Source organism: Vicia villosa, linkage group LG2, assembly GCF_029867415.1.
Source record: "Vicia villosa cultivar HV-30 ecotype Madison, WI linkage group LG2, Vvil1.0, whole genome shotgun sequence".
In the NCBI taxonomy this organism is placed as follows: domain Eukaryota; kingdom Viridiplantae; phylum Streptophyta; class Magnoliopsida; order Fabales; family Fabaceae; genus Vicia; species Vicia villosa.
The window spans coordinates 7,200,513-7,216,938 of record NC_081181.1 but is presented as its reverse complement, the minus strand read 5'-3'; the positions used below and the strand labels follow the sequence as shown (position 1 = coordinate 7,216,938).

Genomic DNA, 16,426 nt, shown 5'->3' with positions numbered 1-16,426 from the left:
TTAAAGGTCCAAGTAACGATATGAGCAAATTTGACGGATTTTTACTTATGGAGAACATCATTATTAGAGGGAAGATTTTGGGGCAATGGGTGGGAAAACGAGGTATTTTTTATCACTATCCCATTTGGTTGAACCCGTGTGTTAAGGATTAGGGGTCGAAACTATTTAGATTTAATAATTGTTGGCTCAAGCATAAAGATTTTGGTAAGTTCGTTGAGAAAGAGTGGAAGATGCTTAAGTTGGTGGGGAGAGGTGACTTCAGATTTAAAGAGAAGTTAAAGTTGTTGAAGGATAAGGTGAAGTGATGAAATAAAGTGGTTTTTGGTTAGGTCGATCGTAATGTTGGCAAGGCGGTTAAGGAATTGAACGATTGTGATGCTTTACTTGTTTTACAACAAGGAGGGTATGGTACCGGTTTAGTTGAAGAGAGAGCTAAGGGTTAGAAGTTATGTGGAAAAACTTGAATATAAAAGAAGGTCTATTAAGACGAAAGTCGAGATACTTGTGGTTGGCAGAAGGAGATCAAAACTCTAGGCTCTTTCATAATTTTGTTAAGGACATATACATAGGAAGAACCACTTTTTTGTTTTGGAAACTCCTCATGGTAAGGCGGAAGGAGTGTAAGATGTAGAGGAGGTGGTTAGGAGCCATTTTGCGGTTTTTTTCAAAGAAAGTTATCGTTCAAGACCTGTGCCTGAAGATGTGACATTCCAAAGTTTATTAGAGGATGACAACGGTATTTTGGGAGCAATTTTTAGTGAAGGGGACATCAAGGAACCGGTTTGGATTAGTGATGGCAACAAGAGTGTGGGTCCGAATGAATTTTCTTTTAATTTTTTGAAGAGGAGTTGGGATCTTATTAAGGAAGATATCTACTTATTTGTGAATGATTTTCATGTGAAGGTAAAGCTTACGAAAGGTTATAATGCATCATTTCACACGTTGATACCTAAAGTCTCCAATCCGCAATCTCTTTGGGAATATAGGCCTATATGTTTGGTAGGTTGTATATATAAAATCTTGGCAAAATTATTGGCTGCAAGATTGAAGAAGGTTATTGGAAAACTGATCTTTGTTAAACAGATAGCTTTCGTTTCGAGCAGAAATATTTTAGATGGTGTTTTGGTGGTTAATGAGATTCTAAATTTGGAAAATAGAGAGAAGAGGAGTTGTATGGTTCTTAAAGGTCAATTATGAGAAAGCGTACGATTTCGTGAGTTGGAATTACTTGAGATTTTGCATGGACATGATGGGGTTTGGATCCAAATGGACGATGTGGATGGAGGCGTGTGTGTTTAGCAACTCAATGTCGGTTTTAGTTAATGGAAGAGCAACAAAGGACTATTGTGTTGAAAGGGGTTTGCTTAAAGAAGGTCCCTTTATCGCCTTTTCTTCTTGTGATAGCTATAGAGGGGCTGACCATCCAATGAACAAGGCAGTGGATGTGGGGGAATTTTCAGGTTTTCGTATTAATGATGATATCTCGTTTGATATGTTACAATTTTCCGACGACACTATCATTTTGGGAGATGGAATAATGGAGAACTTATGGGGTTTGAAAGCTATTTTGAGAGGTTAGGAAATGGTTTCGGGGTTAAAAATCAATTTCTTTAAGAGTAAGATATTTGATATTAATCTAAGTGATAGGAGTTTGTTCATGACTGCCTCCTTTCTATATTGTTGTATTGACACTGTTCCGTTTAAATTTATGGGTGTGAGAATTTGTGACAGCCCGGGGAAATTTCATATGTGGAAGGATGTGGTCAATAATGTGGCAAATAGACTAGCTCCTTGGAACAATAAACTTTTGTCCTTGGGTGGCAAGGTAGTTTTGATCAACTATGTGTTGAACTCAATTTCTATTTACTCTTTATCCTTTTATAAAGCTCCAATTAAAGTTCTAAAAGAAATCAAAAGGATTCAAGCTAATTTATTGTGGGGAGGTTCGAATTCAAAGAGGACAGTTCATTGGATAAGTTGGAAAAATGTTTGCAAACTCAAGGAGGATGGAGGTCTAGGTATTAAGAACCTTGAACTTTTCAATGCGGCTTTGTTAAGCAAATGGAATTGGTAAATTTTGATTGAAAAGAATGTGATTTGGAGTGGTATTATGCGCCTTAGATACCAATATCCGACCTTGAAGAGTATATTGAAAGAAACAAGTATTCCTAGTAAATCTTTGAGATGGATAATGCTAGTTGTTACAACAATATCTTGTAGATTCAATGTAAATGGAGAATACACTAGTATTAGACAAGCTAGTCGAGGCCTAAGGCAAGGATACCATATATCCCCCTTTTTATTTGTAATTGTCATGGAGTATCTTAGCAGGTCAATGAATCATCTGAAGAACAATCTTGAATTCAATTACCATTCAAAATGTGAAAAGTTGAACATCACTTGTTTGATATTTACTGATGATTTGTTGTTGTTTGCTATAGGAGATATTAAATCCATTGAGCTTATGATGGAGAATTTTTGTAGCTTTTCTAAGTCAATCGGCCTGGAGATTAACCCTGATAAGTTTAAAATATACTTTGGTGTGGTGGATGAAAAAAACTAAAGAGGACATCAAGTAATTAACTTGTTTCAGTAAAGGAGTGTTGCCCTTTAGGTATCTTGGGGTGCCATTAACTAGTAAAAAGCTATCCATTAAGTATTACATGCCTCTGATTGAGAATTGTTAGTAGGGTAACTCATTGGAGTGCTAAGCTTCTGAGTTATGCAGCTAAAGTGCAGTTCATTCGAAGTGTGAACTTTGCTATAACAAACTTTTGGATGCAATGTCTTCCATTGCCTAAAAAAACAGTCTAGAAGATTAATGCAATTTGCAAGAGTTTTATGTGGAGTTGTGGAAAGAATGTGAGCATAAAGTCTCCTATTGCTTGGAAGCAGGTTTGCAATCCTAAGAATCAGGGTGGTTTAAACATTATCTCGATTGAAACTTGATAAAGATGTTGTGGAATCTGAACGGGAAAGCTGACAATCATTGGATCAAATGGATCCACACGTACTACTTCAAACATGCTCATCTAATGGCAACAAAGATTAATAGTAGTTGTTCCTAGATCTTAAAAACTATTATGAAAAATAGAGACAAAATGAACTAGATGCAAGATCGGCATGAGATGCAGCAGGAAACAAGATATAATATGAGGAAAATGTATATGGTTGTGAAAAATAATTTTCAAGAGGTTCAATAGAAGAAAATGTTATATGACAATATTGCTCGACCCAAAGCATTGTTTGTGACATGGCTAGCTTGCCATGAGAGACTGACAACTAAAAAGAGACTTCGTAGGTTGAGTTTGATGGCAAATATGCAGTGTTGCTTTTGCCAGCAAATGGAATCTATACAACATCTACTTTTTTAAATGTATTGAGCTAAGAACCATTTAAAAGAAGATGTTACTTTGACTTCAAGTTAAGCATGTGCCAAAGGATTGAAAAAACAAGTTAGCTTGGATAATTTAAAATAGTGGAAAGTTATGCTCCTCAAGTGTACGACAGGTGAAACTATATACGAGATATGGAGATATAGAAAGGATAGAAATTACTGAAAGCTGGAGATATAGAAAGGATAGAAATTACTGAAAGCTTGTAAGCAGTACAAATATATATATATATATATATATATATATATATATATATATATATATATATATATATATATATATATATATATATATATATATATATATATATATATATAAATAAAAGAATTATAGACACCATTATTTATAGGGGTTGTAAGTATACTAAGATTAGAAGTCATATAACTCGAATCTCAACTGGAAGATTATTTGACATGGAAGAGTCACTGCTTAGGCATACAAAAATATTATTATTAGTTTGTTTTGTCTTTTGGTGCTTTAGGACTAGATTCTTTATAATTACAATTGCATTGTGTATATCGTATTTTTTAAATTAATCAAAGTCTTTATTAGTTAAAAAAAAGGATCAATTATTTATATCCAACAAAATCAAAGAATTTTTTTTTGTGTGGAAAATCAAAGAATATTTTTGGAAAAATGGATATACTACAAAATAATTACATTAAATTCACGAACTTAAAGAAAAGTGAAAACCATGGAAGAAGTACTAGTAGTATTACCGAGTGCAAAATTTTCCAAACCGACAATAAGGCTCAAATTCAAGTCCACTTGCAATCTTCCCTCAATAAATTTCATGAACTACATAAGAATCAAAAGTATATCTAGAATTTATTACAAATAACATAGTGTCGGTGTTGTAACAATCTAATTGGCTGGCCCACATGAATCTGAATCAACCACACTTTTAGGTTACTAAAAGGCACTAATAAAGTGTACTACAAGCATTTATTTTGTCTTAAAATATACTTCCTCCGTCTCATAATAAATGTCCTATTTGAGCAATGCGCAGTTTTTAAGAAAATGATTGGATGTGTTGGTTTTAGTAAAAAAGTTAATGTCATTTACTATAATACCCCTATTAATAGTAGTTGAATAACGTGAAAGTTAATAAATAGGGGTATAATAGTATAAAAATAATAATGATTGATGCATTGGAATTGTAAATGGACAATTAATTTGAGACAAGGAAAAAATACAAATGAGACACTTATTATGAGACGGAGGGAGTAATTTCTTAAATTTAACTCATCCCACTAAATTGTTTTTTTCTTAATTGCAATTTTGGTTTCATTGTTATCATTTTTTTAGTTTTAGTCTTCCTATTTTAAAATTCGGAATTTTAGTTCTAATATTTTAATTTTTGGAGAATTTTGATCCCCTTGTAAATTCAAAGACAATTTTAAATGAAATGAGACTCATTGATAATGTGTCAGTGCAGTTCAACAGTGAAATATTAAAAAAAACTAATTTTATTTAAAATTTATGTTGAACATTTCATCAATATGAGTTTCATTTCATTAAAAATTGATTTCGGATCTGTGGAACCAGAATTCTCAAAAAACTAAAATAAAGGGACTACAATTCAGGATTTTAAAACAGGGGATCAGGATTTTAAAATAGGGGATCAAAGCTCAAAAAAGAGGTTAAATGTAGTGTACTGAATTCTACACTATCATTCAATTGATATTCATCATTCAGTCATATCACATAATTTTTTTAAAAATAAATATAATTGTGATTGGTTGACAGTGTAAAATTATTTTACACTATCAGTATATATCTTTTTAATAGTTTATTGGCGGAAATTTATTTTTAAAATAATTAACTAAAATGTTGCAAATTTTAAGGTGTAACTTGGTCTGTATTTATGTTCTTATACAATTATCAACTTAACTGAATTAATAATAATTTAAAAATTCAAAAAAAAATTCTGAATACATCATAACAGTAATTACTTTATGACACAAGATATTTCCAATTTCATTAAATGTCATTCTCATTACACATTTACACTAAACAAAGAAATTATAATTAACTAAAACACTAAATCAAGAGTAAACCAAAAAAGAAAAATCATTAAAAAAAAAAAGGAAAAGAAAAAAAATGATGGGCATGTTGACGGTTGCTGAAGTGGTAAACAAAGGGAAAAAAAAAGTGGAAATTTAGAAAAAACCGAAACCAACTTTTGGATTTCCGTGAAGCTATTATCACGCAGCACATGTTTTTACTAACGTGACGCCATTTTCGCTCTCTCTCTCTAACACCGCTTACTCTGCATGTGCCCTCTCTCACTTTCTCTCTCTTCTACTTTCTCTCTCTAACTTTCTCACTCTTCTTCTTACTACTAGCTGCTTACAAAATACAGTTGCAGAAAATCAAGTAAAACGAGATCTTCGTTTTTTCAACCCTATTTCTTCTGATTCTGATCCGAAATGAAAACTAACAAAACTTCGAATCCTGTTATTACTTTCGATCACAAGAGGTATTTTCACTTCATTCTCTACTAGATCCGCTCAATTCTACTTCAATTTCACCATCGTTTTTTTTTTTGTTTTCGTTTTTTTAGGGTTAATGATTTAGTTTATTTGTGCTATTGAAATTGAACTTTCCGTTTTTGGTTTTGTGTTGTGAATTGTGATAGTCAAATTACTGAAAACGAGTCAATGCTGAGTGAATGAGTGTGTTTTGTGTTAAATTTGTTTAGTGTTTTTAGTTTTTGTTTTGATGGATTTGAATTATTTAGTTATGGTTATGTGTTAATTAATTTGCATTAGGTAGTTGTTTGTTGGGGTTTAACTGTTTATAATTGGATTATTGGAAATTGATTTTGTGTTTTGGTGTGAATAGGGATGCTTATGGGTTTACGGTGAGGCCTCAGCATCTGCAAAGATATCGTGAATATTCGAATATATACAAGGTTTTGTAGTGCTGCTTTCGGTTGATTGTTCTTTCGGTTTAATGTGAAGGAAATTTCACACAATGTTGGTTTTTTGACTTTTTTTAGTTTTTTTCTAATCTGACCGTTTAAAATTTACTCTATAATGATTTCAGGAGGAAGAGGAAGAAAGGTCAGAGCGGTGGAAGTCATTTTTAGATAGGCAGGCAGAGGCGGAGTCTTTTGAATTGGCCTCAAACAGGTCAGCCTTGGGAGAAGATGAGAAAGTTTCTGGAGACGAGGTTGTTGGGGAAGAAGTTGGTCCGAGTTTAGAAAAGGGTGTTGATGGACTTCAAACACTTGAAAATGGAAGTCAAAAAGAGGTGTTACCGGAATCTGAGGTGACAAGGATTCATAAAGTCCAGTTATGGTCAACCATTAGGTCATCTCTTCATATTGTTGAGGATATGATGAGCACACGTGTAAAGAAGAAAACTGCGTCAGTAAAAGATGAAAGAAGCAAGAATGGCGTGTCAAAAGACGAGCAGGTAGCTGAAACTGAGAAAACACTATCTCATACCGATGATGCTAAATCAACAAAAGGAGCATTTGAGGAAGACTCTGAGGACGAGTTCTATGATGTTGAAAAGTCTGATCCTAGTCCAGATTCTCCTCGTGTTGATGGCTTGAGTACCTCTGCAAATGGGATTGCTGTTGACGCTGCACCACTAGAGGTTCCGTGTCCTTGGATAGAAGAGTTGGAAGTTCTTGTTCGTGGGGGAGTGCCAATGGCACTTAGGGGAGAGGTAACCTATATATACATGTGAGACATTCATTTCTTGTGAAGTGTTGTTATTTTTGGTGAGCTACCCTTATTTGTTCTTGTGCTTCAGCTCTGGCAAGCTTTTGTGGGTGTCAAAGCAAGGCGGGTAGAGAAGTATTATCAGAATCTACTTGCCTCCAATGGTGATTCTGAAATTAAAAGTAATCATCAAAACTTGCAATTAGATGACAACGATGGTAAAATAAATGCAGAACTCATACTTGTACCAGAAAAATGGAAAGGACAGATTGAGAAGGTCCTTACTTTTGACACTTCACCTCGTTACTTATGATGCTGTGATATCATCTTTACGACACTAGAATAAAATCTTGTCTAATGTGTCCAATTGATGCTTGTATCTGCAGGATCTGCCGCGGACATTTCCTGGTCATCCTGCTTTGGATGAGGATGGTAGAAATGCTTTGAGACGATTACTTACTGCATATGCTCGACACAATCCCTCTGTTGGTTATTGCCAGGTCATTGATTCTGAAAATAATTTCATATTTTCGCAAAAGAAGTTTTCCCAGTATTTTTCATTATGGTTCTGATGAATTTTGCTTGAAACTGAAAGATCTTTCACTATGGTTCTAATAAGGCGTGTAGATAAAAAAATGTACATATTAGTGAGCTGATCACTCATAAAATTTGTTCACATATAAATTTGTTATAATATTTTTTTCTTTAAAAAATTGGGGACTAGAATTTTGTTACCTCCACATTATAGGCCAAGGAATCCAAAAATAGTTGACAAAAAGAGTTTTAAAAGCCTTCTTGACCTGAATTTTCTATTTGTGAGTAAACATTAACAATGTATCAAATCACGGGTACAAAATAAATTATCGATCTTTGTTGAGGTAGTTTGGACTTTGGACTACCATTGTTTCCCAAGTTGATATTATAATTAGTTGAAGACGATCTGTATCACTATGGCATAACACTATCATTGTTTATATTTTATATCTATATCGACCTTCTTATGCGACAGACCCCTGAGCTTGAAATGTGTACAAAGCATGATAGGAATGGTTCATATGTTTAAGATAGTCTTACTCCTGCATGCCTGACTGAAGGTGCAAAGGGCCATAATTAATGCCTCACGGACACCTTTCATATTTTTGATTCATGAATATTAATGATCTGTACCGCAACATGAATACTGAAATAGTTTAAGCCAGAATTTATTTTATGCCTTATCTCACGGTCAGTCATATATGTTCGTGACTTCTATAATCCACTGACTTAACATGTTGGGATAATTCAAATTTCAGGCCATGAATTTTTTTGCTGGCTTATTGCTGCTTTTGATGCCTGAAGAAAATGCCTTTTGGTAGGTCCTGATAAAAGCTTCCTTAGATTTCTAGAGTTTATACTCATTATTTGCACTTCTTCAATGTAGCTTCATAATTTAAAATGTTGTATTTGTTGTGCTTTGCTGTCATGAAGGAATGTGATAGAAACTGGTACCACTTATTGGGAGTGAATTAAAGAAAAGAAAACAGAAATGATATTACAATTCTCTGCAGAATTTGTCTAAAACAGCAGTTTATATTATTAATATAGAATTTACACACTAGTACATTAGAGAAAATTTATAAAGCAATTCCTATCCAAGAAATTTGAGAGCTTGGTCTCTCCCTCCGAAAATCATTCAAAAACCATCCCATAATCTGTTTCTCTTTTCCTTTCTCTATTATTCTTTAACAGAAACACACATAACCCATAACTGCCCTTAATAAGAAGTCTATCAGAATGGCACCGAACTTACGCATTATCTTTTCATATTGCAAATTTGAACCAATTTTATGTATCGTCGCTATCTTTAATTTTTTGTCAGGACCTTAATGGGCATTTTAGATGATTATTTTGATGGCTATTTTTCAGAGGATATGATAGAGTCTCAGGTATTTATTCTTATAAAGATATTTGAGTAAATTCTAACTACTGTTTAAATTTTTGACATATTCAAATGCATATTCATTTTATCAGGTGGATCAACTTGTTTTTGAAGAGTTGGTACGGGAGAGGTTTCCCAAATTGGGTTTGTATAGCGTTCTAAATAATTTTCATGTCTTTGAACTCACCAAGTGAAGTTTGTTTCTAGAGTACCATCCTTGATTGTTAATTTTTTGCATGTGCTTCTTTTGCAGCCAATCATCTAGATTATCTGGGAGTGCAAGTTGCATGGGTTACTGGACCATGGTTTCTTTCCATTTTTGTGAACATGCTTCCTTGGGAAAGTGGTCAGGTTTTATGTTTTATCTATTGAATACTGTAGCTTAGTCTTATTTCATATGAGCATTTATATTCTGAAGCCTAAGCTTCCTCATGATTTATTTTAAACTATTTGTGCTTCAGTTCTTCGAGTGTGGGATGTGCTTCTATTTGAAGGAAACCGAGTCATGCTATTTAGAACTGCAGTTGCTTTAATGGAGCTATATGGTACTGGTTGAAATTGTTTGTCGTATATCGGGATAAAGTAAACTAGATGCTTAAGTAGTCAATATTTCACGAGACTTACTTGCACTGTGTCCCATAGGTCCAGCATTGGTAACAACAAAGGATGCTGGAGATGCAGTAACTTTACTTCAGTCATTAGCCGGCTCCACTTTTGATAGCAGCCAGCTTGTATTGACAGCTTGCATGGGTTACCAAAATATAAATGAAGTTCGATTGCAGCAGCTGAGGAATAAACATAGGCCAGCTGTAATAGCTGCAATTGAAGAAAGATCAAAAGGGCTTAAAGCGTTGAGGGATGCCAAGGGTCTGGCATCAAAGCTATTTGAGAAATCGAATACTGTGCAAGTACTTGGGAATTTATCTCGTTCAGAATCTGGTTCTACTAATGCAGATGAAATATTGATCAGTCTGACTGGAGAGGGTGAGATAGATTCAGCTCCAGATCTTCCAGAGCAGGTTACTTCTGTTTTTTCTTCTATCCCCACCCCCCTGTTGTTAATTAGTGACATTCTCAAATTACCAAGACAAAAAGTTACCAATGATTGGTTTTATATTAAAACTCTAAACCACCATTAAAAGAACATACGTTTATAAGTGGAAACAATCTTCGCTTTAAAAGTCGATTTGTAAGGTTGAGTTAGGTCCAATTCTAAGCTGATATGAGAAGCATTGTACAGAAAATGCATACCAGAGAACTATTAATAAGGTTTGGAATTTGACTTTTACATGAATGTGTCATTCTTAATAAAGGGGATTTCAAATTCAATACACAATGCTGTTATTTAGGTTTGCCTGGTTATAGATATACTTCTTAAACATTATGGGAATGAGAATGATTTTTTTACCATGTGAAATCTTTACTAGTAACATGAAGTCACTAACTTAAAATAGAAATTCTGGCCATTAGGCTACTAGACCAAAGAAAAATAGAGGACAAATTACACTTAATGCATTAGTCACTGAATTTTCAATTATACTTGTAAAAATCCATAAATGACTCTCTACCTTGTTTAATTTGTATCTTGGTTAAAGCTATGCTCACTTGAATAATTTTTTCTTATTCCAACCTTCTCACTCATCAATCTAGAAAAAGAAAGCCACTAACCACGCCATAGTATTGATCTTATGTTTCTCACTATGCAGATTGCATGGCTGAAAGTTGAACTTTGCAGATTATTAGAAGAGAAGCGATCAGCTATTCTGAGGTATTTAAATATGATATTGGCTCTTTGGTAAGAATTGACTTTTTTAATTACACTAAAGAGGGGAACAACTAGTAGCAAGCTCCAAATACAGTGTATCGACGGAAGCTGGTCCCAAAATACAATCTAAAACTGAGAGGTCCCATAATCACCTTCTTTCCTTTTTATTTCTAAAATAAGCAACATAACTGAGAGGTCCCTGACTAAAGAATGGTGAATGGACAAATCTCAGAGTCTTTTGGTCTTATCTAATGCAACACATGTCAATTTAATGGTCAGGAGAGAAGTTAAAATCTGTAATTTTAGTAATACAAATTATTGTGCTTTTTACATTCGAAGAGCTTGGGCATGGCTATTGGTGTAGGATTCTTGTTTCTTTAAGGAATTTGTATTTGAAAGTCCAGTGGATGATCAAACTCATTAACCACTCATGCTGTATCCATAATAATAAGATTAATGTGGTTGATGTATTCTCCTTTATAATCAAGAGTATCTGTCCATTGGTCTTTGATACTTATTGTTCTTTTTTTACTTAAATTACAATAGGTTTTCCCCCACTTTTTGCATGTAGCATTTATGCCTTCAAATTTCTTTCTCTTTATCAGAGCAGATGAGCTTGAAACAGCATTAATGGAAATGGTTAAGCAGGACAATAGGCGGGAACTGAGCGCCAAGGTAAAGCACAAGTTCACAATGGATTTTACTTCTTACATCAACATCTATTATTCGCAATGCATACCTTATGCGTTTGCTGTTTTCATATTGTACTGCAAATAGGGTGAATTTCCTTCTCAAAATTCTGCAGTAAGCAGTTGAGTTGTCAGCTTACTTCCTCGGATAGATTTGTGGTGAACCATGAACCTTTACTTCGTTTCTTTCCCACTTCATTTTTTTTTTACTTTCTGATGGGATTTTCAAACTCAACCGACAAACCATCTTTGTAGGAAGAATTCATCTCATTTGCCCAAACTGCAAACATGGTTTATTTTATTGTCATATATCCCCAATCTGAAGAACAAAAACCAACTATTACTTGGTAATGAATAGGTAGCTATGAAGCACGGACACCTCTAGGAGTTGGCGTGTCGCGGTGTCCGACACGTGTCGGTATCTAATACTTGTACGACACCCGTACATCACGTGTCGGTAAAGTCAGAGAAGTGTCGGAAAAGTTAGACAAGTGTCCTCAAATAAATAATTTATTTTATTTGCTTCAACACTCTTTAAATCGGTGTCCGACACCCGTATGACACATACAACACGTGTGGAACAACAATTTAGAGAAGTGTTTAAAAAAGAATTATGATTTTCCTTTGCTTCAACACACCTTATACATTTTTTTAAGACAAATGTCACACACATAGCAATGTTATCAATGAGAATTAAAAACAATATTTTTTATTAGGATATTTTTAAATCTTTTAAGAATAGATGGATCAATGAAGTTCAAATAAACTCATATGTAGCGGTGTCGGTGTCCTATGTTTTTGACATTATCGGGGTCGGAGTCCATGCTTCATAGATAGGTAGATATTGTAAATTTAACTTGCCTGATTCTCGCTAGGTGATTATTGATAGACATGTGGTTGTGGCAAATATGATCATCAATTATTGTCTTGTATGATGCACAAATATACTAAATTGATGTTTTCTTATTTTATATTTGTATGCTACATTGATACTCATAATATTGCTTTATCCATTTTTTTCATATTCTACTTTTTTTCCGTATACCTACCACCTTTAGAGCACCGTCCGGTACTATCCTGTATACATATTAGTTTAAGTGAATTGTTGTGCTTATATAGTTAAATAATTCTTTATGAACCAAATTAGTACATTAGCTCTCTAGCAGTCTGATTCTAATATTGTTCCTTACACAATTTATATTCTTATCATCTCCAGGTAGAGCGATTAGAAGAAGAGGTTGCTGAGCTTAGACAAGCACTTTCTGATAAACAAGAACAGGAAGCTGCAATGCTTCAGGTTTCATTTTTACTCATAGTTTTATACTTTCTTTGGGTAAAATAGGTTGTGTCAACGTCCGATTTTATTTCTTATAGGTTTTGATGCGAGTGGAGCAAGAACAAAAGGTAACAGAGGATGCCCGCAGGTTCGCTGAGCAAGACGCAGCTGCACAAAGATATGCTTCCCAAGTGCTTCAGGTTACCTTTTCTATTCCATCAGTATATACCTCAAACACAAACTTATCAATTCAATACTTATCTTAATAAGACGGGGTGCTTTCAGGTTATAGCAAATCAGTTTTGAGCTGTAGTTGGGAGGGATAATTGCTTTGGGTTTTCAGTAGTGGCTGAGTTTTACTTTTTCCTACAATCTCTGTCGAACTGATATTTTCCAGGTTTCAAAAAGTTGGGAGATGATATGTCTCGTAGCATCATTATATGTCAAAAAGACATTCCTTTCTTCGGGCTTCAAACTCTGATTTTTTCCAGGTTTCAGAAAGTTGTTAGATGATATGTCTTGTAGCATCATTATATGTTAAAAAGCCATTCCTTTCTTCGGGCTTCTTTGTGTTGCAATGGTGTGGCACTGACACCAGTTTCAGTTATTCAGCCATAGTCTGTACTAAGGGTGAAGTTTTAGCCAAATTGAGGTCACTTTTGTAACAATAATTTGAATGCTGGATAATAATAGATTATGCTTTCACATTTTTCTTTAGCATGTTGGTGGACGCCACATTTTACATATCTTATTAGCATCCACCTGTGTTGCCTTGTTCCGAACTTATTTTGAATACACTAGTAGTTATTACTTACAAGTCTATGTGCATATCCTTGTTACGTCATGTCCCAGTAAATGCTTCCTTGTATTGCATAATTAAATTTTAACCACCATAACGGCGAATTTCCAGACTGTGACATCTTACCATCTTATATTATTGTTTTGCAGGAAAAATATGAAGAAGCAACTGTTACACTTGCAGAAATGGAGAAGAGAGCAGTTATGGCAGAATCTATGCTTGAAGCTACATTGCAGTATCAGACTGGCCAAAATAAACTGCTACCATCTCCGCGGTATGCTTTAAGTGTTTAAAGTATTTAATTCTTTAATGCATGTGACCCATAACTATTTCTTTTGGTTATAGCTTGAGATTTATTCTCTCTCTTCCAAGTTAAAATCACTACTAACATTCAACATCTAGTAAGCACAACAATAATGGTTAAACCGTCCCCTAAACCTTAACATGGTTGAGTTTCCCTTAAAATATTAGCAAACTGTCCCCTAATCCTTAACATGGTTGAGTTTCCCTTAAAAAATCAGCATCAATTTCTAATTAAGAAAATGCTAAAAGTTGCTCGATAAGTATCAATAACTGCTCTATATTGTTTATGCTCAGATCCCTCCATGGATAAACTTGACTTTATGCCTTCTTGCTTTATAGATCTTCACAGCCAGAATCTCCAGGATCTAGAAACAATCAAGAGCCTACGACAGATCTACCTACCAGGAGGATAAGTTTACTTTCTCGTCCATTTGGACTTGGATGGGGTAACAAGGTTAGTTTCAAGTTCAACAGCCATTGGGGATTCAATCTTTTATAAATATTATTGTGGCTGAAAACCTGTATTTATTTACTTGAATAGGGTAAACCTACTAATGTGGAAGAACCACCTGCGGGAGACAGTCCCATCAGTCAACATGAGGGCAATGGCCTTAAAGTACAGCACGAGGGAAATGGTCTTAAAGTACAGGATGAGGGCAATGGTCTTAAAGTACAGGATGAGGTGGAAACAAGATAGTATCTTCCCCGGACGGTCTGAGGAGCAAGAAATGAAGTTCCCTGTCTGTAATTTTTGTTCTGGGTGAACATATATTTTCATATTTCATTAATTGTTTGTTCTTTATAATGTCATAGAATTATAGTTTTGGAAAGTAATTGTACGGTTGAGATCTATTCTATTATGATGCATCTCACCTTTATTTTTATATACAGATCATACACTCGATGTGTTTTCAACAGGTTATTATATGTAAAAATGAGATGAAAATGAAATTACTAAATATATTAGGGAAATATAGAGTAGATGAAAAAATTAAAGGAAAATGACAATAAGAAGTAAAACAAAATGACTTAGAAAGAGAGATAAAGTGGTTTTAATATGATAAGTGTAGTAGAAAAAGTATATGTTCCATTGTCAACAAAAATGAATTTGTTAAAATAATATATAATATATATAGACTTGATAAGAATATATAAATAGGTAATTATTTACTTGCTTAGTATTAGGCCATATTTCTTAGCACGACATATCTATTATTGGCACACCAATAATATTTTCAGACCCAAAACATATAATCAAAGCTGATTTTGAAACAAGCCATATGTTTGTGTTTATTTTGTATTCAGAGATACATCTCTTTATATCATACAGAGTTGCATTTTCGTATTAAACCGAAGCAGAAGCAGAAAAATTAGAAAGGTCTAAGTTGACAAAATAAAATCACCTTTGATAATATAAAATAAGCATTCTATAAATAAAGTTATATTTGATAATATAAAATAAGCAGCGTATAAGTGATGTTATCATAGATCAAACATTACATACTAATATCCTTGGTGGATGTTGCAACGTCTTTCTTTTAAAGTACATACTAATATCCAAATTACCTTTGATAACATAAAATAAGCATGATATAAGTGATGTTAACATAGATCAAACATTACATATTAATATCTAGGTGGGCGTTGCAACGTCTTTCTTTGAAAGTGGTGTTAACATAGATCAAACATCACATATGGGCGTTGCAACGTCTTTCTTTGAAAGTGGTATTAACATAGATCAAACATCACATATTAATATCTAGGTGGACGTTGCAACGTCTTTCTTTGACTGGTTTCACAATCGTCACATCCACCTCGATTTAAAGTTTTGTTTTTAAACGGAAAAATATATTCTTCATAACCCTTAAATATGCATCTGTCTTTGGCTCAAAGTTGCTGAACTCAAATCTGCATTATCTGACCTTCTAATTACAACACTAAACCCCAGTTTGGATCTTTCCGTACGAATCCATTGAAGCATGTGATCACGAAATTCAAACTCTTGATTGTCAATATTTACCTCCTTTAGAACAACATATTTCGCATTGGGAGACACAATAGTTTTCCAAAAAACATCGGGGGTGCACCATATCTAATGAAAATAATAACATAAAATATTTAAAATCATCTAATATTGAAAACAAATTTCTGGAAAATGAAGACATACAGGATCTGAAAATGCATTTCCAAAAAAATCCATACAGAATCCGAAAATGTATTTCCGAATTAAACGAATCAAGTTTAAAATAAATAAAGTTTACCTTGAATTGCAACGTTTTGGAGTGAAATTTTTTATTGAGAATGAAAGAAGTTTTGGATAGGTTTTTAGGAAAAAAATGGGCACGGGGTCTGATCATGCAGGTGACTGTTTTTAACAAATTCACGTTCGATATTTTCAGAGATGCATCTTCAGAAACGTCAGACAAGCAAACGTGACAGATTTTCAAATTTCCACTTCAAAAATCCATAAATGCATTTCCTGAATCTTCATTAGGATGTTGAAGCAATAATATATTAAATTGATTGGTCAAGATACATCTCCAAAACAAAATTTTGTTTTGCAATGAGGTGACATAGACTTTGTGCATTATTGAATTATGTAAA

General features: G+C 33.7%; 1 protein-coding gene across 1 annotated transcript; it reads left to right on the top strand.

The window, feature by feature from the left end:
* The first annotated feature begins 5,574 nt into the window (after positions 1-5,574).
* On the top strand, positions 5,575-14,739 carry LOC131648984 (uncharacterized). The gene is made up of 18 exons (XM_058918725.1): positions 5,575-5,877; positions 6,243-6,312; positions 6,447-7,076; positions 7,164-7,349; positions 7,459-7,572; positions 8,365-8,423; positions 8,931-8,997; positions 9,083-9,134; positions 9,244-9,336; positions 9,452-9,535; positions 9,633-10,009; positions 10,697-10,758; positions 11,361-11,430; positions 12,661-12,741; positions 12,819-12,920; positions 13,669-13,793; positions 14,162-14,276; positions 14,364-14,739. Exons 1-18 carry the CDS (start codon positions 5,828-5,830, stop codon positions 14,517-14,519), a joined length of 2,493 nt encoding a protein of 830 aa, XP_058774708.1. The 5' UTR covers positions 5,575-5,827; the 3' UTR covers positions 14,520-14,739.
* The last annotated feature ends 1,687 nt before the right edge of the window (positions 14,740-16,426 follow it).